Source organism: Salmo salar, unplaced genomic scaffold, assembly GCF_965601325.2.
Source record: "Salmo salar unplaced genomic scaffold, fSalSal1 ptg000686l, whole genome shotgun sequence".
In the NCBI taxonomy this organism is placed as follows: Eukaryota; Metazoa; Chordata; class Actinopteri; order Salmoniformes; family Salmonidae; genus Salmo; species Salmo salar.
In genome coordinates, this window is record NW_027675463.1 from 259,179 (window position 1) to 284,650 (window position 25,472).

At 42.5% G+C, this 25,472-nt stretch overlaps 3 protein-coding genes and 2 long non-coding RNA genes across 5 annotated transcripts in view; 2 read left to right on the plus strand and 3 right to left on the minus strand.

The window, feature by feature from the left end:
- The window catches only part of LOC145877105 (uncharacterized), a 201,731-nt gene that overhangs the window by 41,154 nt on the left and 135,105 nt on the right, over nucleotides 1-25,472 (plus strand). The gene's annotated exons all lie outside the window — the stretch shown is intronic.
- Nucleotides 439-6,307, minus strand: LOC145877084 (uncharacterized; the record flags this gene model as incomplete). The annotated part of the gene is made up of 3 exons (XM_082972380.1): nucleotides 439-989; nucleotides 1,575-2,301; nucleotides 5,009-6,307. Coding segments are annotated over 3 exons (2,577 nt in total), but the record flags the coding sequence as incomplete, so codon positions are not given.
- On the minus strand, nucleotides 2,362-4,064 carry LOC123740281 (uncharacterized; the record flags this gene model as incomplete). Its single annotated transcript, XM_082972381.1, has 2 exons — nucleotides 3,259-4,064; nucleotides 2,362-2,829 (listed from the first exon to the last, which is right to left on the minus strand). Coding segments are annotated over exons 1-2 (1,251 nt in total), but the record flags the coding sequence as incomplete, so codon positions are not given.
- On the minus strand, nucleotides 6,387-7,890 carry LOC123733132 (uncharacterized). Its single transcript, XR_006763608.2, has 3 exons — nucleotides 7,785-7,890; nucleotides 6,994-7,115; nucleotides 6,387-6,698 (listed from the first exon to the last, which is right to left on the minus strand). It is a non-coding gene; the product is annotated as an uncharacterized LOC123733132 (long non-coding RNA).
- LOC145877099 (uncharacterized) lies at nucleotides 11,478-24,455 on the plus strand. Its single transcript, XM_082972395.1, has 2 exons — nucleotides 11,478-12,000; nucleotides 21,674-24,455. The coding sequence occupies exons 1-2, from the start codon at nucleotides 11,676-11,678 to the stop codon at nucleotides 22,474-22,476; spliced, it is 1,128 nt and encodes a 375-aa protein (XP_082828521.1). The 5' UTR covers nucleotides 11,478-11,675; the 3' UTR covers nucleotides 22,477-24,455.

The following is a 25,472-nucleotide window of genomic DNA, read 5'->3' on the forward strand; positions in this document are numbered from 1 at the left end:
TGGGGATATTTTCTAGGACAGTAGAGGTGGTGAGCAGAGATGAATTCAACTTGGATAAAGATGAGAATCTCTGCTCTGGGGAGGAGAGTCACTGACCTTAGATGGTTTGTTGCCTTGATAAAGAGGATACTTTCTGGCTTGAGGAGAATATCATGTTTTGTGGAGGAAATGTGGCTTGATGACTTAAAGAGGAGGAGGAATTATTGGGCGACACTTTTAATTACCAATGTAACCTCAGTGGAACTGTGGCTTCATCGAGTTCCAGCTCTAGGCAGACAGCACGTCAGGAATGCTGTAAGACATCACAGAGACAGGTAAGTATCTATATATTTACATGTGTGTTGCATGTACACTAAACCCTCACATTTGGATAATGTCACTTTTAAAGTGACAACATATATATAAACAGTGTAACATGAATACATGTTTAAACATTATTTACCTCATCTTAATTCTCTTCCAGATGCCTGGCCTTTTCTTGTTCTTGGAGGTTGGCTCTGAAGTTTCAGCCTCTTCTGGAGCTTCTAGCTGCTGGCTCTCTGGCTCCCCCTGCTGGCTCTCTGGCCACTCCTGCTGGTTCTCCGAACTCCCCTCCTGGTTCTCTGCCCATGCCTGCTGCCTCCTTGGCCCCTCCTGCTGGCCATCTCCAGATCCAACAGGCTCTTGGCTTACTTGTTGGCCTGTGGCCCATCCCGGCAATGCCTGACCGTGGTTGGAATCGTGGCTGTGTTGGGTGGTTGGACACCGGGTGTTGATTTGAGCATCAGCCTCCAGATTCATCTGCTCCAGGTACTTTTCCATCATCCTCTCCCTCTCCTCCTTCAGATTCTGATGAGTCCTTTTTTTAAGCAGGGACTGCTCTCTCCACTGCTTATTGAAATCCTCCAACTTCTTCCTTCTCTCCTCATCCTTCAGCAGCTCCTTCCTCTTCTCCCTCTCTCTCTCTGCCCGGGTCATGGTGGATATTACCCTTGGGTGTCCAGGGAAGGCTGGGAGGGGAGAAGAAGTAGAGTTCACATTCAACTTAGTGGATCTGGTATCAACTAAAATGTAATGGACACAGGGAATTAAGAATAGAAAACACAGTTGGAGCTCAATGATTCTTTAATCTTTTCAATTGAGCAAGGCATGGAATTTGTCAATAAAGTGCAATAATTCCCATCCCGAATTGACCTGACCCTAAGTTGAACATGAGTCCCAAATGGCACCTATTCCTTGTATAGAGCCAGGGCCTATGTGATAGCTTAGGGCTCCATGGCAACTAGGGGACCCCCGACCCCCCCAAAACCCTTTTTTGTGTGTGTTTTTTAGGAACTCTTTCTGGGTCTCTACTTAGTCTTGAGAGTTAGACTAGTAGATGACATAAGGTATCATTTAAAAACGTGCTTGTTACATCAGCAGTATTTTTCTTGTTATGTCAGTCAGTCACTCAATTAGCCATGTCAGCTAACATATTCTTTGGACAGAAGTTTTATATTGAAACAATGATGCAACATGATGACTGGTGTGGAACTTATGTGTGTAGAGGAGACTAAAGAGGATGATGTCATAAGCAGAGGTAAAACAGGTCTTACCTATGTGGACGATCTTATAGCCCTCCTCAGCCTCTCTCTGATACGTTCTCTCCATCTTTTTGAGGTTCCTCTTCTCCCACTTCTTATTCACCCAGTCCACAGCTCTCCTTCGGATACTTTTATCAGGTGGGAGAATGTCCTCCTTGTCATCTTCCTCCTCCTCCTCCTCTTCACTGTTCTCTGTCTCACCCATCTTGTAATTCCCAGGGATCTCTCTTCTTTCCTCTTCTGACATCTCCTCTCTTATGTTTGCCTTTATGATGTTCTCTCTCTCTCTGATTAAAGCTAAATGGCCTTCAATGGCTCTCTTTCTCTCCTCCTCTCTCTTTTCCTCTCTCTGCCTCTCCTCCTCTCTCTTTTCCTCTCTCTGCCTCTCCTCCTCTCTCTTTTCCTCTCTCTGCCTCTCCTCCTCTCTCTTTTCCTCTCTCTGCCTCTCCTCCACTCTCTTTTCCTCTCTCTGCCTCTCCTCCTCTCTCTTTTCCTCTCTCTGCCTCTCCTCCTCTCTCTTTTCCTCTCTCTGCCTCTCCTCCTCTCTCTTTTCCTCTCTCTGCCTCTCCTCCTCTCTCTTTTCCTCTCTCTGCCTCTCCTCCTCTCTCTTTTCCTCTCTCTGCCTCTCCTCCTCTCTCTTTTCCTCTCTCTGCCTCTCCTCCTCTCTCTTTTCGTCTCTCTTTCTCTCCTCCTCTCTCTTTTCCTCTCTCTGCCTCTCCTCCTCTCTCTTTTCCTCTCTCTGCCTCTCCTCCTCTCTCTTTTCCTCTCTCTGCCTCTCCTCCTCTCTCTTTTCCTCTCTCTGCCTCTCCTCCTCTCTCTTTTCCTCTCTCTGCCTCTCCTCCTCTCTCTTTTCCTCTCTCTGCCTCTCCTCCTCTCTTAGTCTGAACATTTCTTTCTGTCTGGCAATTCCAATCTCTCGTTTTTTATCCTGCTCCTCTTGTTGTCTTGCCCTCTCCTGTTTTCTTTCCATCTCCAGCCGTCTTTCCTCCTTCTCCCTCCTGATTTGTTGTCCTCTTTCTATGTGTTCTCGTTCCCCCTTCAACACTTCTAACCTCCTCTCTTTACGTCTATTGAAGACTTCCCGTGCTTTAGCTTTAACATGAACTACTACATCTTTCTTCATGCTTACTTCCTTTCCTCTCTCTTCTCGTTCCATGTAGTCTTCCTCTGCTTTCTTAATAATCACTTCCTGCTTTTCTTCCATCTCTCTCTCCTGTTCTATCTCCAGTTCATTCTGCCCCTCATTTCTTCTTCCTGCTTCCTCCCTCTCTCTCATAATCATATTGTCTTTCTCCATCTCTTTCTGTTGCTGATCTTTTAATTCTATCTCTCCCTGATTCTCATTGTCTTTCTCCCTTTCTTTCTCTTTCTCCATTTGTTTCTGTCTCTCCTCTTGTTGTTGTCGTCTGTGTATCTCTTCTATCTTTCTCTGTATCTTCTTCCTCTCTCTTCCCTCCTTCTCCATGTCAATTTGCTTCTGTTTCCATATATCTTCTTCTTCTTGATCTCTCTCAAACTTTCTCTTTTTCTCCTCTTGTTGTTGTCGTCTCTCTTTCTCTCCCATCTCTCTCTGTCTCTCTTTCTCCCTCTCTCTTTCTTCCTCTTCCATCTATATTTGCTTCTGTTTACATCTTTCTTCTTCTCCTTCGTTCTCCATCTCCTTCTTCTTATCTACTTGTTGTCTCTGTTTTGGTACTTTCTCCATTCTCTTTCGTTCTACCTCTTTCTGTTTGTTGTTCTCACCCTCCATCTTCTCCTCCATGTCCATTTGGTTCTGTTTCCATTTATATTTGTCTGTTTCCATATTTTCTAATTCTAGCAGCTGTACCTTGATTTTCTTGAAGACTTCCTCCAATTCAGACGTCTTTTTGTCATTGATGAGGGCTGTCTCCATCTCCATCTCTCTCTCCACTCTATTTTTCATCTCCTCTTCTCTTCGTCTCCAATCATTTTCTCTCTCTCTGTCTCTATCAAATGTTCTCTCTGGTTCAGTCTCGTGTTTCAATCTAATCTCTTCTTTCATTCTCACAACCTCTCTGTCTAACACTAGTACATTTTGGTTAACCTGTTTCACTCTCTCATTCTGTCTTCTATATGCTTCTTTCGCTCTTTCAAATTTGATTTTGTATTGAATCTCTTTTGTTGTCATATCTTCTTTCAGTCTCTCAACCTCTCTCTCTAACTCTTTTACCTTTCCGTTAACCAGTTTGACTTTCTCATTCTCTGCAATACACATGTCTCTTTCTCTTTCAAATATGATTTCCTTTTCCATCTCTTTCAATGTCTCAATCTCTCGTTCTAACGCTTTTATCGTTTCTTCTGCCTGTTTCACTTTCTTCTTCATTTCTTGTCTTTCCAATTCTGCTTTTCTCTCCCTTTCCATCTCCATTTCTCTCTCCTTTTCCCTCTCTCTTTCCCTCTCTCTTTCTGTCTCAATAGGTTTGTTGTTCCAGGCCAGTCTTGGTCGCTGATCCTCCATGACTTTCTGCCATAGCCTCAATCTCTCTATCTCTTGCTTCATTTTAAAAGGTGAAATTAGTGATAATCTATGACCAAGACATACTTTCAAAGGATTTGCAGAGAATGATACATAGAAATACAACCTAGACCTAGGTAATTGAATCAAACACTGGACAACATCAATAGCAGGGTTATTTTGATCAATTCATCTGGACAATTCATTGTCAATTAATGTATTGACATGTTTGAAAGAATTATGAGACATTTTATGGACAAATACAAACACACAACTAGCTTGCCCATTCAGTTAGGGGTTTGAGAAATTCCTGTTGCAATTTGTGTGATGTTATAACAATGTTGCCTCTGATGTTTATGCTTGTAGAAATTACTCCTACAAATGATGTTTCACTAATGCAATTATTTACAACCTGCACACATACAGTTATCAACAACAACAACAGTAATGATGTTAATAAGGAAGTGGATATTCAACCGGCAGAAGAAAGGCATAGGGGTTGAGATAAATGAAGGTTAGGTTCAGGACCTAGGGTTGGGTTAAGGTAAAGGTTAGGTATAGTTTCAGTGAGGTCAAGGTAAGGGTTAACGTTAAGGAAAGGCATAAAGGTTAACATTGGGTTAGTGTACCGCTGTCCACCATCATTCAATTTCAGCTGGGTGAATATACACGGCCATTTAATAATAACAATGACATGTCTTACGTGGGCCAGTTGTAGATCCACCATCAGTAGCTCCAGCAGATGTTTGACTCTCTTGATCTCCTGCATTTTTCTCTGGTTCTCCTTCGCTTCTGTGACTCTCTCTGCCTCCCTCTGTCTCTCTGCTTCTCTCTGTCTCTCTGCTTCTCTCTGTCTCTCTGCCTCCCTCTGTCTCTCTGCTTCTCTCTGGCTCTCTGCTTCTCTCTGTCTCTCTGCTTCTCTCTGTCTCTCTGCTTCCCTCTGTCTCTCTGCCTCCCCCTGTCTCTCTGCTTCTCTCTGTCTCTCTGCTTCTCTCTGTCTCTCTGCTTCTCTCTGTCTCTCTGCTTCTCTCTGTCTCTCTGCTTCTCTCTGTCTCTCTGCTTCTCTCTGTCTCTCTGCTTCCCTCTGTCTCTCTGCCTCCCCCTGTCTCTCTGCTTCTCTCTGTCTCTCTGCTTCTCTCTGTCTCTCTGCTTCTCTCTGTCTCTCTGCTTCTCTCTGTCTCTCTGCTTCTCTCTGTCTCTCTGCCTCCCTCTGTCTCTCTGCTTCTCTCTGTCTCTCTGCTTCTCTCTGTCTCTCTGCTTCCCTCTGTCTCTCTGCCTCCCTCTGTCTCTCTGCTTCTCTCTGTCTCTCTGCTTCTCTCTGTCTCTCTGCCTCCATCTGTCTCTCTGCTTCTCTCTGTCTCTCTGCTTCTCTCTGTCTCTCTGCCTCCATCTGTCTCTCTGCTTCTCTCTGTCTCTCTGCCTCCCTCTGTCTCTCTGCTTCTCTCTGTCTCTCTGCTTCTCTCTGTCTCTCTGCTTCCCTCTGTCTCTCTGCCTCCCTCTGTCTCTCTGCTTCTCTCTGTCTCTCTGCTTCTCTCTGTCTCTCTGCTTCTCTCTGTCTCTCTGCCTCCATCTGTCTCTCTGCTTCTCTCTGTCTCTCTGCCTCCCTCTGTCTCTCTGCTTCTCTCTGTCTCTCTGCTTCTCTCTGTCTCTCTGCTTCCCTCTGTCTCTCTGCCTCCCTCTGTCTCTCTGCTTCTCTCTGTCTCTCTGCTTCTCTCTGTCTCTCTGCTTCTCTCTGTCTCTCTGCTTCTCTCTGTCTCTCTGCTTCTCTCTGTCTCTCTGCTTCTCTCTGTCTCTCTGCCTCCCTCTGTCTCTCTGCTTCTCTCTGTCTCTCTGCCTCTCTCTGTCTCTCTGCTTCTCTTTGTCTCTCTGCCTCCCTCTGTCTCTCTGCTTCTCTCTGTCTCTCTGCTTCTCTCTGTCTCTCTGCTTCTCTTTGTCTCTCTGCCTCCCTCTGTCTCTCTGCTTCTCTCTGTCTCTCTGCTTCTCTCTGTCTCTCTGCTTCTCTCTGTCTCTCTGCTTCTCTCTGTCTCTCTGCCTCCCTCTGTCTCTCTGCTTCTCTCTGTCTCTCTGCCTCTCTCTGTCTCTCTGCTTCTCTTTGTCTCTCTGCCTCCCTCTGTCTCTCTGCTTCTCTCTGTCTCTCTGCTTCTCTCTGGCTCTCTGCCTCCCTCTGTCTCTCTGCTTCTCTCTGGCTCTCTGCCTCCCTCTGGCTCTCTGCCTCCCTCTGTCTCTCTGCCTCCCTCTGGCTCTCTGCCTCCCTCTGTCTCTCTGCTTCTCTCTGTCTCTCTGCTTCTCTCTGTCTCTCTGCCTCCCTCTGTCTCTCTGCCTCTCTCAGGCTCTCTGACTCCCTCAGTCTCAGGATTTCAACCTTCCACTCATTCATTAGATCCCTTTCTACTCTTCTTCTCCTCCTTTCCTCTTTTAAAAGGGATCTGAGATGGTCTGTCTCAGACTGTAGATGTTCAATGATCTTGTCCTTCTCCATTCCACCATTCCTCTTCTTCTTTTCCTCCTCCCAGAGGCAGACTTGAAGTCTGTCCATCTCCTTCTTCTGATTTCGGATCGTTCGATCCTTCCCTCTCAACTCAAGCATGTGGGCTTCCTTCTTTGTACAGGTCTTCTTCTCTTCTCTCAGGAACTGAACCTCCATCTCTGCCTGCTTGTAGCTGGGAGCAAATGAATGTCAACACATTATTTAGGAAGTGAACTCAGACAATTTATTACAGCGTTAAAATAATAATTAAACCTCTGCTCAATTAAACTGTCTTTAATAACACAACTCACACAACTGTGACTTACAGTACGTGAATGTAATGAGTTGACTGTCCATGATGGCCAGAGGTGGGTAATGTGTAGCTCTGGTCCAGGGCGTTACGTACAGCTTGCAGACACTGAGCCTTCCTTCAGCAAGCCGCACATAATGCCCTGGACCAGAGCTAGGTTATGTGATGAATGACTTACAGACTGTTCCACATGATAGGAGGGGGTAAGAAGACAGTCCCAGTAGGAGACGGAGATCGTCCAGAAGAAGAAGAGGTGTCCATCTCCTCAGAGACTGTAGTAAAGGTCTACAAGTTTTATTTCTGGAAAATAAAGAGATGCCTTCGTTCAGCAACAATGTGTGTTTCTATGTTTCTGTCACTAGATGGGGCCATTGTACACAACATTTACTCACCAGGTCAGTTAATTCAGAAATAGTCTACACACTACAGTACTCAAGCTCTAGCCTACAACCCATCATGCATCAGCACAACTAATATAATAATACCTCATCACAACTTCATAATCCCAGTACACCTGGATTGTGTTCACAAAGTGTTTCAGGGTAGGAGTGCTGATCTTGGATCAGATCCCCCCCCCTGTTCATCAAAACGTATTCAGTTTGATTTAAAAGACAAAACTGATTATTGATCAGCACTCCTTCTATGAGACTTTGTGAATATGAGCCTGTGTGAAAGAACATTTCTGGCATATGCTGGCTAGACAGTACACAGACAGACAGATAGTCTGACAGACAGACAGATAAGTCAGCAAGACAGACAGATAGACAGAAGAGTAGATATAGATGGACTGATTGATAGCAACAGAAAAAAACAAAGATATAATTGTATTTTATAATGTCAGAAAGAAAAAATATTTCAAATACATTAACGTTCACCTTCACATGTGTTATCTTACCATGACAGAATTATAGGCTAAGTAGGCTAGCGGTTGGTTCATGTATTGTAAACTTGTGTAAATATTTGACTCACCTCAAATCACACGTGTCAAAGCGCAGTTTTAGTGTGGAACCGAATAATATCTTTGGCATTAACTTTCTCTGGTCTGGAGCTGTATTGTTGCGTCATTTGAAACGCTTGAGCGTCATAATCGGTTCACCGCGCCTGCTTGATTGACAGCTAGAGCTTCTCCTGCGCATCAGTGTCCAAAAGTCGATATTGTTGAGCTACTCATAATTGATAAAGACATTTATAACCATTTTCACTTGACTTTTATTTCGTGTATTTTTGCCTAAGGTTATTTGGTAGTCTATGTTGTGTGATTTCTCTTTGTATGGACCTAAAGTTCAATGAAATACAAACAGCAACCATAGCCTACAAACATTTCCCACACAAATACAAATGTGGGTGTTTAGTGAGTACACAAAATAATAACAGGACAGCCATAACTGTACAAACAAACATACAACCACAACTCTTGGGCACCAAATATTCAATGTAAAAGCCAAAAGGTAGGCTAACATGAAGTCCGATTCTGAAATGCGCGTCAACAATTGAAGAACTCGTTTTTAAGCATGAAATAAATCCTCGTGGACCAGATTGACCCGCTCTCCCCACTATGTATTGTTTCTGCAGTGAGGATTCACCCCCTTTAGACAATGATGTTGTAATTTATCTGCAGAAAAACGTTGATCTGAGCTCAACAAGCAGTAGTAGCAGTATGCAAATCAGAGAGCCAGATGAATGGATCTTTCACCGATGCATTTCGGTTCCCGACGTTCAACAAAAAGATCCGTTCAAAAAGAGCCGTTCGTGAACGACACATCACCACACTGTAGTTCTCCACCATTGCGTATCGTGAGCTGGAGGAGCGTTCGTCCAACCTCTCATCCAAGTAAATTGCAGCGGCGCATCATCCATCCGCTGAATGTCCCAAGGGAGGGAGGATAGTTTACGATGCAACAAGCGTTTGGGGAGCACATTCATTGAAACGCAATGAGTGTTTTTAAATTGTTGAGGGACTCTTGCTCCAGGGGAAATCTCAGCAGCGATGTCTCTGCTGTGCGTCCGAGGTGGGATCTTTACCTTCTTCACTATGCTTATTATACTGTACATATCTGTCACATTAATCACATTGCACTCAGGAAAGTTGTCTGTAGGCTATTGGGGAGATGCGTATAGCCTGTTGAGTTGTCACGTTCCAGTCCAAACATGACCTGGGATGTGAGCAGGGAGCTATTCTATAACACATGTAGATGACATGTTGTCTTTATATGTAGATTATATTTTGGTTTTATATTTCATATTTGATTGATGATTAGGCCTATGACTTTTGATTCCACTTTGGCTACCTTGCACCATATTGTCCTCTCTTGCTATATCTTACACTTTATGCCCTTGTGCTGATCTTCTCTCTAAACAATAATCATGATAGTGTGAATGAGTTGAGTAAACTACACTGTTGTTATCTTCTCAGTCTGTACTGTACTGTCCCTGGAAGACCCTCCACATAGTTCACCTAGATCCAGTCCACTTTGTACCGCTGGTCAACTAATCATCCAAACCTCTGATTAGTGAATCAGGTGTGCTGGTGGTGGAATACATGATATGAACTGGTTAGGGGGAGGACAGGTTTGAGAAGGGAGATACTAAATGGACTTTTCGGACCAACATCCCATTGACAGCCCGTCTGGCCAAAACCTGAAACCTAAAACTGACCCTAACCTTAACCTTAACCCTAACATTAACCAAACCTTTAAGCCTTAAAGGTAGTCTCATCATGGGTGTGATTCAGACTGTAGTTTCTCTCTGTGTCTCCAGTAAACCTCCTCTCATCATGGGTGTGATTCAGACTGTAGTTTCTCCCTGTGTGTCCAGTAAACCTCCTCTCATCATGGGTGTGATTCAGACTGTAGTTTCTCCCTGTGTCTCCAGTAAACCTCCTCTCATCATGGGTGTGATTCAGACTGTAGTTTCTCCCTGTGTCTCCAGTAAACCTCCTCTCATCATGGGTGTGATTCAGACTGTAGTTTCTCCCTGTGTCTCCAGTAAACCTCCTCTCATCATGGGTGTGATTCAGACTGTAGTTTCTCCCTGTGTCTCCAGTAAACCTCCTCTCATCATGGGTGTGATTCAGACTGTAGTTTCTCCCTGTGTCTCCAGTAAACCTCCTCTCATCATGGGTGTGATTCAGACTGTAGTTTCTCCCTGTGTCTCCAGTAAACCTCCTCTCATCATGGGTGTGATTCAGACTGTAGTTTCTCCCTGTGTCTCCAGTAAACCTCCTCTCATCATGGGTGTGATTCAGACTGAAGTTTCTCCCTGTGTCCAGTAAACCTCCTCTCATCATGGGTGTGATTCAGACTAGTTTCTCCCTGTGTCTCCAGTAAACCTCCTCTCATCATGGGTGTGATTCAGACTGTAGTTTCTCCCTGTGTGTCCAGTAAACCTCCTCTCATCGTGGGTGTAATTCAGACTGTAGTTTCTCCCTGTGTCCAGTAAACCTCCTCTCATCATGGGTGTGATTCAGACTGTAGTTTCTCCCTGTGTCTCCAGTAAACCTCCTCTCATCATGGGTGTGATTCAGACTGTAGTTTCTCCCTGTGTGTCCAGTAAACCTCCTCTCATCATGGGTGTGATTCAGACTGTAGTTTCTCCCTGTGTGTCCAGTAAACCTCCTCTCATCGTGGGTGTAATTCAGACTGTAGTTTCTCCCTGTGTCCAGTAAACCTCCTCTCATCATGGGTGTGATTCAGACTGTAGTTTCTCCCTGTGTCTCCAGTAAACCTCCTCTCATCATGGGTGTGATTCAGACTGTAGTTTCTCCCTGTGTGTCCAGTAAACCTCCTCTCATCATGGGTGTGATTCAGACTGTAGTTTCTCCCTGTGTCTCCAGTAAACCTCCTCTCATCATGGGTGTGATTCAGCCTGAAGCTGGAGAGGCCAGTGGCAAACCAGCCCGACCACTTTATTACTAGTTGGGGATAGATTGTATCTCTAGAGTTACAGTAGGGCATTTCCATCATGTAAAAGGACCCAGGAGCACCAACGTGATGTTCATAGGAGCATGTGTAATTTGGTGTCAAATGAAATCTAAGAGTCTATATTTTTGGTAAATGTAACTCTAGATTCATTTTTCAACCAGTGAAGGCTTTGATTTCTGGGTAAACATGGGAAAAGGGATATTAGAAAACATCTTCCAGAAAAAGTCTTAAAAGGTCCAAAATCAAAACTACATAAAAACAGAATCATGTTGACGTAAAGTCTTATAAGATATTGATGTTTTTTAAAGTATTTTTTGTGTAAAGTGATTTATTTTACATTTTGTAGATTTTATAGAAAAAAAAAAATGTAACTAATTGTATTCGAGAGAAGAGGTCTCTTTACAGTGTCAAATTTATTTTGATCTCTATGCAACGTAGTTGAGAAGGTATTGATATTTTTCATTTACAGGCAATTGTTTGCGTTGCAGTTTTAAGACGGTTCCATAAATATGCTGTGGTAAACATTTTTTATTCGCACTAATCAATCAGCACATTCAGGTATTTGTATGTCTCAATATAATAGTATTATTTATTTAAATCCATGTAAAATAATCTTTGTCCGTAAATAAAATCTGATCCTCAACTGCGTTTCCCTCCAGTCAGCAGACGGCGATGTGCGTCTTTCAGGCGATGCTGCAGCGTGACGTATAATCTAGTGGACGGTTCTTCATAAACAGCTCGTCAACCACCTCGGTAGCTTGCTAGCCAACATAGCCGAAAGATTCAAGCTATTTAGACGCTTTCGGTCTATATTAGCTACTGTGTTTTAGACACACTTCTGTCGTATCTACTTGTTAACCTATTTAATGTAATATTACGTTATTTTTTATTAGTCAGCTATAGTAGCTGACTGGTTAAGTTAGCATTAGCCTAGTCGCTAATGATAGCTAGCTATCTAACATCCCCGACCATGAGCTCCCTAAACTACTCCCCTCCTGTTAAAGAAGAGGAGGTCTGCTGGACGGAGAAAGAAGCTCTGGGGCTGAACATTGTCGTGAAAGAGGAGAAGGAAGAGGAGGATGTTACAGTAAAACAAGAAGTAGAGGGTGAGGCTGTTACAGTGAAAGAAGAAGAGAAAGACGTTTCAGTTAAACAAGAGGAAGAAGAGGATGATGCTGTTTTTGGAGTGAAGAAGGAAGGAGAGATTACTGTCACATTGAAAGATGAAGATGAAGAGGAGGAGATAGGAGATCTGATTAACACCAGTAAGTACCGCCTTCAATTCGTTTTTAACTTTGGATATTCGGAGTTGGCTCGTCAATACCTCTTCAACGGAGGGTCCTGTGTTGATGACTGATATGTCTAGAATCAGACGACGTAGAGACAAGCTACCCCTTGTTTTCTCCGTTCCGTTTCCAAAAAGTGACTTAACATATATATTTGAGGAGGGTCTATCTGCTGACCGCAGACTGGGGGCCACGGCATGTAGTGATTTTAATGTAGTGATGTTTTACTACACACCGTTCCCCCCATTAGAGCCATGTGAGAGTTGGGTTGGCTACACCAAAGATTATGGATATACTGACAAGATGTCTCTCCGTCCTAACAAGGGGAGTCGTTGTCCACAAAGCTGCACTGCGGGTCTTCTAGCTCCCGTTTATCTTTTCTTTGGATTGGTGGATACATCTTATTATTGTAATCTATTGTTTATATTCTGAGGGTTGTTGTCGTCAACCGCCTGTATTCAATGGAGAGAGATGCTAAGCTACTAGCATGAATATGCATAGCGATCTGGAGACAACTCCAATAGTGTTTTTATCAAAGTTGTCGATATGTCACGTGTCCACGTAACAACTTAATCATTACGAAACTTCTGTTAGATCAAGTAAACCTCACGTAGCAAATACGCCATTCATTTTGTTGACCAAATTCAACACTTTCCACATTGGGTTGATAATTGTTTCCACTTGGATACAACCAACTGTAACCTACTGGCATGACCTAGAGAGATACAACCTACTGTAACCTACTGGCATGACCTAGAGAGTTACAACCTACTGTAACCTACTGGCATGACCTAGAGAGATACAACCTACTGTAACCTACTGGCATGACCTAGAGAGTTACAACCTACTGTAGCCTACTGGCATGACCTAGAGTTACAACCTACTGTAACCTACTGGCATGACCTAGAGAGTTACAACCTACTGTAACCTACTGGCATGACCTAGAGAGATACAACCTACTGTAACCTACTGGCATGACCTAGAGAGTTACAACCTACTGTAACCTACTGGCATGACCTAGAGAGTTACAACCTACTGTAACCTACTGGCATGACCTAGAGAGTTACAACCTACTGTAACCTACTGGCATGACCTAGAGAGTTACAACCTACTGTAACCTACTGGCATGACCTAGAGAGTTACAACCTACTGTAGCCTACTGGCATGACCTAGAGAGATACAACCTACTGTAGCCTACTGGCATGACCTAGAGAGATACAACCTACTGGCATGACCTAGAGAGTTACAACCTACTGTAACCTACTGGCATGACCTAGAGAGTTACAACCTACTGTAACCTACTGGCATGACCTAGAGTTACAACCTACTGTAATGACCTAGAGAGATACAACCTACTGTAACCTACTGGCATGACCTAGAGATACAACCTACTGGCATGACCTAGAGAGATACAACCTACTGTAACCTACTGGCATGACCTAGAGAGTTACAACCTACTGTAACCTACTGGCATGACCTAGAGACACAACCTACTGGCATGATCTAGAGAGATACAACCTACTGTAGCCTACTGGCATGACCTAGAGAGATACAACCTACTGTAACCTACTGGCATGACCTAGAGTTACAACCTACTGTAACCTACTGGCATGACCTAGAGAGTTACAACCTACTGTAACCTACTGGCATGACCTAGAGAGTTACAACCTACTTTAACCTACTGGCATGACCTAGAGTTACAACCTGCTGTAACCTACTGGCATGACCTAGAGAGTTACAACCTACTGTAAACTACTGGCATGACCTAGAGAGTTACAACCTACTGTAACCTACTGGCATGACCTAGAGAGATACAACCTACTGTAACCTACTGGCATGACCTAGAGAGATACAACCTACTGTAACCTACTGGCATGACCTAGAGAGTTAGAACCTGCTGTAACCTACTGGCATGACCTAGAGAGATACAACCTTCTGTAACCTACTGGCATGACCTAGAGAGATACAACCTACTGTAACCTACTGGCATGACCTAGAGAGATACAACCTACTGTAACCTACTGGCATGACCTAGAGAGTTACAACCTACTGTAACCTACTGGCATGACCTAGAGAGTTACAACCTACTGTAGCCTACTGGCATGACCTAGAGAGATACAACCTACTGGCATGACCTAGAGAGTTACAACCTACTGTAGCCTACTGGCATGACCTAGAGAGATACAACCTACTGGCATGACCTAGAGAGTTACAACCTACTGTAACCTACTGGCATGACCTAGAGAGTTACAACCTACTGTAGTCTACTGGCATGACCTAGAGAGTTACAACCTACTGTAACCTACTGGCATGACCTAGAGAGATACAACCTACTGTAACCTACTGGCATGACCTAGAGATACAACCTACTGGCATGACCTAGAGAGATACAACCTACTGTAACCTACTGGCATGACCTAGAGAGTTACAACCTACTGTAACCTACTGGCATGACCTAGAGAGATACAACCTACTGTAGCCTACTGGCATGACCTAGAGAGATACAACCTACTGGCATGACCTAGAGAGTTACAACCTACTGTAACCTACTGGCATGACCTAGAGAGTTACAACCTACTGTAGTCTACTGGCATGACCTAGAGAGTTACAACCTACTGTAACCTACTGGCATGACCTAGAGAGTTACAACCTACTGTAACCTACTGGCATGACCTAGAGTTACAACCTACTGTAATGACCTAGAGAGATACAACCTACTGTAACCTACTGGCATGACCTAGAGATACAACCTACTGGCATGACCTAGAGAGATACAACCTACTGTAACCTACTGGCATGACCTAGAGAGTTACAACCTACTGTAACCTACTGGCATGACCTAGAGACACAACCTACTGGCATGATCTAGAGAGATACAACCTACTGTAGCCTACTGGCATGACCTAGAGAGATACAACCTACTGTAACCTACTGGCATGACCTAGAGAGTTACAACCTACTGTAGCCTACTGGCATGACCTAGAGAGATACAACCTACTGTAACCTACTGGCATGACCTAGAGAGTTACAACCTACTGTAACCTACTGGCATGACCTAGAGTTACAACCTACTGTAATGACCTAGAGAGTTACAACCTACTGTAACCTACTGGCATGACCTAGAGAGTTACAACCTACTGTAGTCTACTGGCATGACCTAGAGAGTTACAACCTACTGTAACCTACTGGCATGACCTAGAGAGTTACAACCTACTGTAACCTACTGGCATGACCTAGAGTTACAACCTACTGTAATGACCTAGAGAGATACAACCTACTGTAACCTACTGGCATGACCTAGAGATACAACCTACTGGCATGACCTAGAGAGATACAACCTACTGTAACCTACTGGCATGACCTAGAGAGTTACAACCTACTGTAACCTACTGGCATGACCTAGAGACACAACCTACTGGCATGATCTAGAGAGATACAACCTACTGTAGCCTACTGGCATGACCTAGAGAGATACAACCTACTGTAACCTACTGGCATGACCTAGAGAGTTACAACCTACTGTAGCCTACTGGCATGACCTAGAGAGATACAACCTACTGTAACCTACTGGCATGACCTAGAGAGTTACAACCTACTTTAACCTACTGGCATGACCTAGAGTTACAACCTGCTGTAACCTACTGGCATGACCTAGAGAGTTACAACCTACTGTAGTCTACTGGCATGACCTAGAGAGTTACAACCTACTGTAGCCTACTGGCATGACCTAGAGAGATACAACCTACTGGCATGACCTAGAGAGTTACAACCTACTGTAGCCTACTGGCATGACCTAGAGAGATACAACCTACTGGCATGACCTAGAGAGTTACAACCTACTGTAACCTACTGGCATGACCTAGAGAGTTACAACCTACTGTAGTCTACTGGCATGACCTAGAGAGTTACAACCTACTGTAACCTACTGGCATGACCTAGAGAGTTACAACCTACTGTAACCTACTGGCATGACCTAGAGAGATACAACCTACTGTAACCTACTGGCATGACCTAGAGATACAACCTACTGGCATGACCTAGAGAGATACAACCTACTGTAACCTACTGGCATGACCTAGAGAGTTACAACCTACTGTAACCTACTGGCATGACCTAGAGACACAACCTACTGTAGCCTACTGGTATGATCTAGAGAGATACAACCTACTGTAGTCTACTGGCATGACCTAGAGAGTTACAACCTACTGTAACCTACTGGCATGACCTAGAGAGTTACAACCTACTGTAACCTACTGGCATGACCTAGAGAGTTACAACCTACTTTAACCTACTGGCATGACCTAGAGTTACAACCTGCTGTAACCTACTGGCATGACCTAGAGAGTTACAACCTACTGTAACCTACTGGCATGACCTAGAGAGATACAACCTACTGTATCCTACTGGCATGACCTAGAGAGTTACAACCTACTGTAGCCTACTGGCATGACCTAGAGTTACAACCTACTGTAACCTACTGGCATGACCTAGAGAGTTACAACCTACTGTAACCTACTGGCATAACCTAGAGAGATACAACCTACTGTAGCCTACTGGCATGACCTAGAGTTACAACCTGCTGTAACCTACCTGCATGACCTAGAGAGTTCCAACCTACTGTAACCTACTGGCATGACCTAGAGAGATACAACCTTCTGTAACCTACTGGCATGACCTAGATATATATATCTAGGTCATCTAAGCATTTCTAAACTTTTTTTCTAACTTTTATGGGGTATTGTGATGTCTTTATGAGGTATTGTCTGAAAATTGATAATTGAAAAAAAAATATATATAATAACCAAATATGTAAAAAGGGAAGGGGTCTGAATGCATGTATGTTGTATGTTCTAGGGCAGATTTAAAAAAAATAGTATTTTCTTTCTACCAATTGATTGGTTGAAATGTTATGACGTGTATTTGTTCATATAGACACACCCCGTGTGTTTAATAAAATCAACTGTATGTGCAGAACTTGAATTGAACTGATGCTTCAAGCGTTTGATTAAATAATTAACACACACAAATGACTTGAGCAAGCCAGAGGTCAATATAACCAGAAGAAAATAACCAATTCCCCACCTGCTGCTGGCCTTCGTTAATTCTGACATTATGCTCCTGAAGTTTCCGGTAAAATAGGCAAACTTTTTCCATTTCCGTTTGAAGTGCCAATTTATCTTACCATTTCTACCGATCTGCATGCCAGTTATGAACGAGTTACAACACCTGTTTGGCTCCTCCACTTCCTGGGTCGGTGAAGTGAGGTATTACATTTAAGGATTAAATCATTTAAGGAATATATCCAAGTCTCACGCTCATCACCTGTGGAATGCGGGGCTTCCAGCGAGGTGTGGATTTAACCTGTTAGGGCTAGGGGGCAGTATTTACACGGCCGGATAAAAAACGTACCCGATTTAATCTGGTTACTAATCCTATCCAGTAACTAGAATATGCATATACTTATTATATATGGATAGAAAACACACTAAAGTTTCTAAAACTGTTTGAATGGTGTCTGTGAGTATAACAGAACTCATATGGCAGGCAAAAACCTGAGAGATTCCTTTACAGGAAGTGGCCTGTCTGACCATTTATTGGCTTTCTTTGACATCTCTTCCCAAAACAAAGGATCTCTGCGGTAACGTGACACTTCCCACGGCTCCAATGGGCTCTCAGAGCCCGGGAAAAACCTGAATGACGTAATTCAAAGCCCTGGCTGAAACACACGAGCGCTTTTGCTAAGTGGTCTATCAGAGGACAAAGGGCTTAGGCACGTGCACTGGCCTCCCCCGTCTTAATGTTTTTCCCTCTATTTACCGAAACGTAGATTCCCGGTCGGAATATTATCGCTTTTTTACGAGATAAATTGCATAAAAATTGATTTTAAACAGCGGTTGACATGCTTCGAAGTACGGTAATGAAATATTTAGAATTTTTTTGTCACGAAATGCGCCATGCGCGCGACCCTTATTTACCATTTCGGATAGTGTCTAGAACGCACGAACAAAACGCCGCTGTTTGGATATAACGATGGATTATTTGGGACCAAACCTACATTTGTTATTGAAGTAGAAGTCCTGGGAGTGCATTCTGACGAAGAACAGGAAAGGTAATAACATTTTTCTTATAGTAAATCTGATTTTGGTGAAGGCTAAACTTGCCGGGTGTCTAAATAGCTAGCCCGTGATGGCTGGGCTATGTACTTAGAATATTGCAAAATGTGCTTTCACCAAAAAGCTATTTTAAAATCGGACATATCGAGTGCATAGAGGAGTTCTGTATCTATAATTCTTAAAATAATTGTTATGCTTTTTGTGAACGTTTATCGTGAGTAATTTAGTAAATTGTTAGTAAATTCCCCGGAAGTTTGCGGGGGGTATGCTAGTTCTGAACGTCACATGCTAATGTAAAAAGCTGTTTTTTGATATAAATATGAACTTGATTGAACAAAACATGCATGTATTGTATAACATAATGTCCTAGGTGTGTCATCTGATGAAGATCATCAAAGGTTAGTGCTGCATTTAGCTGTCTTCTGGGTTTTTGTGACATTATATGCTAGCTTGAAAAATGGGTGTCTGATTATTTCTGGCTGGGTACTCTGCTGACATAATCTAATGTTTTGCTTTCGTTGTAAAGACTTTTTGAAATCGGACAGTGTGGTTAGATTAACGAGAGTCTTGTCTTTAAAATGCTGTAAAATAGTCATATGTTTGAGAAATTGAAGTAATAGCATTTCTAAGGTATTTGAAAATCGCGCCACAGGATTCAACTGGCTGTTACGTAGGTGGGACGAATTGGTGCCACCTAGCCCAGAGAGGTTAATAGTATGTTGTACCTAGTTTCCCTCCTTCAGGGAACAGTAGTTATAGTCATAACGTGTGGATTTAATAGTATGTTGTACCTAGTTTCCCTCCTTCAGGGAACAGTAGTTATAGTCATAACGTTAAGCTTGTCATATGATGAACTTTAACTTAAATACTGGATCTTGCTGTCGGACAGTTTTTTTGTATTCAGATCGCTGAAATGCTCTCTACCTACGTAACATTTAGTGTCTCCTTATGTTACGCTGGGAAAACAGTTTTCATGGGCACAGAAATCCTAAATCATTTCAGTTTACTAAATCCAATGGTTCTAACCGAGAGTCACCTTAACTTTATTGACAACTCCCAAATGGATACTGTCATTAATGCGGTTCTTAAATAATTATGCATAATACTTAATACTGTAGCTGTTTAGTTACAGTCACATGTTCAACTATCATCAGCTGATCCAGGAAATCATTTTCTGCATGCCAGTCAAATGTAGTTCTTCATTCATTACACCGGTAAAGACAGTTATGCCGTGCTCCACGTTGGATCCAACATCCCAAACAAATCGATATTTATAATGTGTTGTCTACTTGATTTACAGTAGGGTCTCGTTAGTCCGTTTGGAAACGGAGATACTTAGCTCATAATGTGTAGAGATCTGTTCCTTGATGGATAGGCTATTGTACAACACACAGAGCTATTTTCCTTTATTCAGGACATTTAGAATGACAACACATTACAGAGTAGCCTAGTGGGATTATTCACAAAATTATCTGGTGATCAGGTTATGAATTGTCATGACAAAGACATTTTAGTCTCCTTGTTTCACCTGAAATATTAAATATATAGTCCTAGGTCTATGTTATTGTTAGGTGAAGTTATGGGTCCTACAGTAGGTGTATGTTATTGTTAGGTGAACTTATGGGTCCTACAGTAGGTCTATGTTGTTGTTAGGTGAAGTTATGGGTCCTACAGTAGGTCTATGTTATTGTTAGGTGATGTTATGGGAAAATTTGGCAAATACTTAGTGTACAACCCTCTGTCAGGCTGATGGCAAAGCTAGCCAAAGAGCATTTTACAGGTTTAAGTGTTTATGTATAAAGCAGTTGATTTGCTACAACAACACAAACAGGACATTCAAACAAGCGTTACAATTATAATCCAAAAGTAATGTGAAATGCACTCATAAACAACCTGTAAATGGAGGCTATTTTTGCAGTCAGCCTATGAGAACTCCCCCGAGTTTTCCCCCACGGTGGTGAGTTAGTGAATAGACACAGAGCTTAATGTGAGTTTCCTTCAGTAGCACACCTGATAGTGCGCTGTAATATTCAGAATGCCTTGTGAAAAACTAAAATCGTCGCTCACCATTTTTTTCTCCAGGCAGAGAGAAAAAACTACATCCATAACTAGTGGTTTCCTGATTACCAGATATACTACATCCATAACTAGTTGTTTCCTCATTACCAGATATACTACATCCATAACTAGTGGTTTCCTCATTACCAGATATACTACATCCATAACTAGTGGTTTCCTCATTACCAGATATACTACATCCATAACTAGTGGTTTCCTCATCACCAGATATACTACATCCATAACTAGTGGTTTCCTCATTACCAGATATACTACATCCATAACTAGTGGTTTCCTCATTAGCAGATATACTACATCCATAACTATCGGTTTCCTCATCAGCAGGCAGGTGTTTCTGCAAGTGTTTTTGCAAATTGTGTGTGCATCGCCCTCGTGCCGCAATTTTAGCAAACACAGAAAGGGGCCAAAATTTGACACCAAAAGTTGTCTGGCACACTGCTTAGGATTTCAACAACTTTAATAACTTATTTCTAGCCTACAAACATCATGTTACTACTAATGTGAAAACAAGACAAAAAAATATGACTATTCTTGCTCATTTTAGGACAATTGTCAAATAATTGTAACATTCATTACTGACTTAAATTGTTTACAACATCATGGCTACGCTGTTGGCATCACCTTTTACAGTGGATTTCCGCTTTTGTGGGCCTTTAACCATCTGTCTGACTTTGTTGTTCACACAGGAGAGATACTTAACTATCGTGGATCCTCTGGGGAGCCTCAACAACCTCATGATGCTGAAGAGGCAGAGAAGAGTCTCTCCACATTAGAACACCTCAAGAAACACCTGCAGAGACGAAGATCTCTCACATGGAAATCTTACTGCAAATCTTCATCGGAACTTAAAATACACCAGCGAGTACACACAGGAGAGAAATCTCACCACTGTTTTGATTGTGGGAAGAGTTACTTAAGATCAAAATCGGCCAAACCCTCCCCTAACCCGGACAACGGTGGGCCAATTGTGTGTCGCCCCATGGGCCTCCCGGTTTCGGCCGGCTGCAACAGAGCTTGGACTCGAACCCAGAATCTCTAATGGCACAGCTTAGGCCACTTGCTCACCATTTTTGCTCCAGGCAGATATACTACATCCATAACTAGCGGTTTCTGCATTAGCAGGGAGGTGTTTCTGCAATCAAATTGTGTGTGCATCGCCCTTGTCGCAATTTTAGCAAACACAGAAAAAGGTGCTTATATTTGAGAACAAAAGTGGCCTGGCACACTGCTTAGGAGTTCAACACCTTTTACTTATTTCTAGTTACTACTAATGTGAAAACAAGACTAAATATGACTATTGTTGCTCACTTGACTGTCTTAAGACAATTGTCAAGTAATTTTAACATTCATTACAGACGTCAATTGTTGTACAGTATCATGGCTACGCTGTTGGCATCACCTTTTTCAGTGGATTTCTGCTGTTGTGAGCCTTTAACTATCTGTCTGACTTGTTCACACAGGAGAGAGACGTGACTATCATGGATCCTCTGGGGAGTCTCAACATCATGATGCTAACAAGTCAGAGAAGAGTCTGTCCAGATTCTATCACCTCAAGAAACACCAGCAGAGACCCACAGGGAAGAAATCTATCTGCTGCTCTGACTGTGGAAAACATTGCAAATCTTCATCAGAACTTAAAATACACCAGCGAACACACACAGGAGAGAAATCTCACCACTGTTTTGATTGTGGGAAGAGTTACTTAAGATTAAAAGCACTAAAAGTACACCTGAGAATTCACACTGGAGAGAAACCTTACAGCTGTGATCAATGTGGGAAGAGTTTTACTACATTTAGCTATCTGACTATACACCAGAGAACACATACAGGAGAGAAACCGTGCAGCTGTACTGAATGTGGGAAGAGTTTTACTCAGTCAAGCAACCTGTTATCACACCAGAGGATACACACAGGAGAGAAATCTTTTAGTTGTAATCAATGTGTGAAAAGTTTTATTTCATCTAGTTACCTGACTGTACACCAGAGAACACACACAGGAGAGAAACCTTATAGCTGTGATCAATGTGGGAAGACTTATATTTCATCTTGCCATCTGACTAGACACCAGCGAATACACACAGGAGAGAAACCTTATAGCTGTAATCAATGTGGGAAGAGTTTTACTCGGTCAGACAACCTGATATTACACCAGAGAACACACACAGGAGAGAAACCTTATAGCTGTGATCAATGTGGGAAGAGTTTTACTACATCTGGCTCTCTGACTCTACACCAGAGAACACACACAGGAGAGAAATCATAGCTGTGATCAGTGTGACAAGAGATTCTCCGATAAGACATCTGATCAAACATCAGAAAATACATGAAGGAGTTGTTTCATGATATCAATGAAATCTCGCAATGTAGAATGTTTAACATTGTAGAAGGAGTATTTTAATAATGTCACAATGTAGAACCCTAAACGTTTGTCCCCTGTTCTATTGATTTCAACATGATATGGATATTAGCCTCAGGGGGGAAATCCAGGCTCTGAAATGGAAGAGTTACTATTTATGAGATTTAATAAAAAGTGACTAACAAAAAAAGAGTTGTGTTACACTTACCATGTTGGTGACCCACTGGAATCAAAATGTATCTGGCTGTTTTCTACAAATTGTCCTCTAACCAGTGATGTACACATTATTCCCAGATTCTGTGTGGTTTTTGAGCTGTTCGTTTTAACAGGACATGCAACCTCATCTCCCTCCTGTCGTACAATTGATTTCAACATGATATCGATGAGTTATGACAAATAAGTGTTGTGTTCCTTTGTTTACCGACCCCTAAATTTAACTGCATCACTTCAAAATGTAGCTGACTGTCTTCTGCAGGTTGTCCTCTAACCAGTGAGGTGAAAGATATCTCCATTTCCAAGTGTTTTTTTTTTTGTTGTGTTAGTTTCAGGAGCAGATTCAACCTGATTTCCCCCCAAATGGATATTAGATTTGTGTTTAGCTAGTGCGTTGCTATGGATCTTTATTTATTTTGACTGCACGTTTTTCCGTATTGGAGATACATTTTGTTTGGGCTCGTTCCAAGGGGACAAGAGTTCTAGAAGCTAGTGAGTTTTAGGAAGACGAGAGTTCTAGAAGCTAGTGAGTTTTAGGAAGACGAGAGTTCTAGAAGCTAGTGAGTTTTAGGAAGAGGAGAGTTCTAGAAGCTAGTGAGTTTTAGGATTCTATAGAAAGAAAAAGGAGAAAAATTATACTATTGTATATTTTTATTTAGAAATACGTGTTTTTTCTTGTTTTTAATTGTTGACAGCCAGTGATTATATTGTAGAAGGTGAAGCATTGTAGTTGATTATAATGTGAAATGGAAGTTGTTTTCTGTTGGTGGTGAGCAAACTTTTCCAACAAAAATATAGGATATATTTGTTGTCTTAAAGGGGAAGGTGTTACAGGCTTTGGTTTTTCCATTTATGTTTTGAGGTTGGACTTTAGCACGTCTAGCTCGTTAGCACGTCTAGCTCGTTAGCCCGTCTCGCTCGTTAGCCCGTCTAGCTCGTTAGCCCGTCTCGCTCGTTAGCACGTCTCGCTCGTTAGCACGTCTCGCTCGTTAGCACGTCTAGCTCGTTAGCCCGTCTCGCTCGTTAGCCCGTCTAGCTCGTTAGCCCGTCTAGCTCGTTAGCCCGTCTAGCTCGTTAGCACGTAGGACGCACTGATTGGTGTCACCTCGTTAGTCAGTATGTGTTACACCTGTGCTGGCTTGTCCATCTCGTTAGTGGGAAGGTGTTTCACCTGAGCTGGTCCAGGTTCTATTTAAGAGTGTCTGGCCCAGTGCTCCAGTTGTCTTGATACATGTGGAGAGTCAACACCTTTAGTTGCTCCACCTTTTTGGTTTGCTTCCTGTCTTTAAGTTTGGTGTGGGTTTTTCTTTTGTTTGTCTCTTCTTGGGCAGATTTAGTGGGTCTCATGGTGGGTGTCTTTTATGTCCCAGTTGTTGTTACTAGTCAACTTCCAGTGGACACCCCCATAGTGTCTTTCAGAGCCCCTCCTAAAAAACAAGTTTATATTTTGGGTTGGATATTGCATCCAATTAACATTTTAATCAATCGTTTTTCAGTTTAGTCTTCTGTTTTTTATCCTCTTATGTTTGTTGTGTACTAAATATTTCTGTTTATTTTCAATGTTTTTAAAAATATTTTTCCTGTGAAGCCATTTTGTTGCATCCATGTCTGAAATGTGCTGTATGAATCAAGCTTGATTTGATTTGACCATATAATAAAACAAATGAACCCAGTGACTGACCAATCAACAGACTGCTGAAGAGGTAAACACCACCCCCGGCTCTACCAGGGGCTTGAGGTGGTCTCCCACAGCTCTGCTTATGTCATGTTCTGTGGCCTTGCTGTTCCATTTATTGACTGTCCCTGCAACACAGAAACACATTTAGTTATATTATATAAAACACTCAAAGTAATGGATATGGAGCATCTATGGCCTCAGTTACACCTGGCACCTAAATGTGACTTCTGTCAACCGATCACTTCAAGCTGCATTAGGTTCAGATCTACCAGGATGGGCTTTTGATATAGTATGGATGCAGTCAGGCCACCAAATATGCATAAGCAATGTATAGAGATGTTGGGAAAAGTACATTATACACAAATGACCTTCGTAATATCAAAGAACAAATGTGTGTGCCTGAGGGGAAATTAACTTCATACAGCCAAGAGGGGTGAGAAATTACACCAATATCAGTGGACAATTTGCACTAATGTAAATAAACATAGATGATGGAACATATTCCCTTTAGCTGACGTGATGAACCGCTAAGGGAACATAAATATTTACCATCTAAACCATGTGTGACCTCTCACCTCTCTGGCTGTAGAAGTGTTCTTCCTAACCAGTCCCTCAACAGCTCTCTGACTGAGCTCCACCCTCACTGGGTCTTCAGAGGAGAGGAAGGCTGAGGAGGGATGGAAGGATGAATGGATCAGTCAGTCAATAAAGTGTAGAGCTGCTGTCTATGCTGTCTGACTAAATCACTATTTTAGTAGTTCATTAAAGTAAATAAGGCTTTATGACTGCTGAATACCAACTATCAATCACTTAGATCATGTATTTTCAGGTAGAGATACATCCTTGGGACGTCCCTAGCCCGTTGAAGTTGACATTTAAAATGGTTAAGGTAGGGGTTAAGGTTAGGGTTTAGGGTAGGGATGTCCCAAGGATCCCAGATAGCATTGACCATTGTGCATTCTTCTGTCTATTTTACATAGCAGGTGATGGGTTCTGACTTCTGAACTTGAAA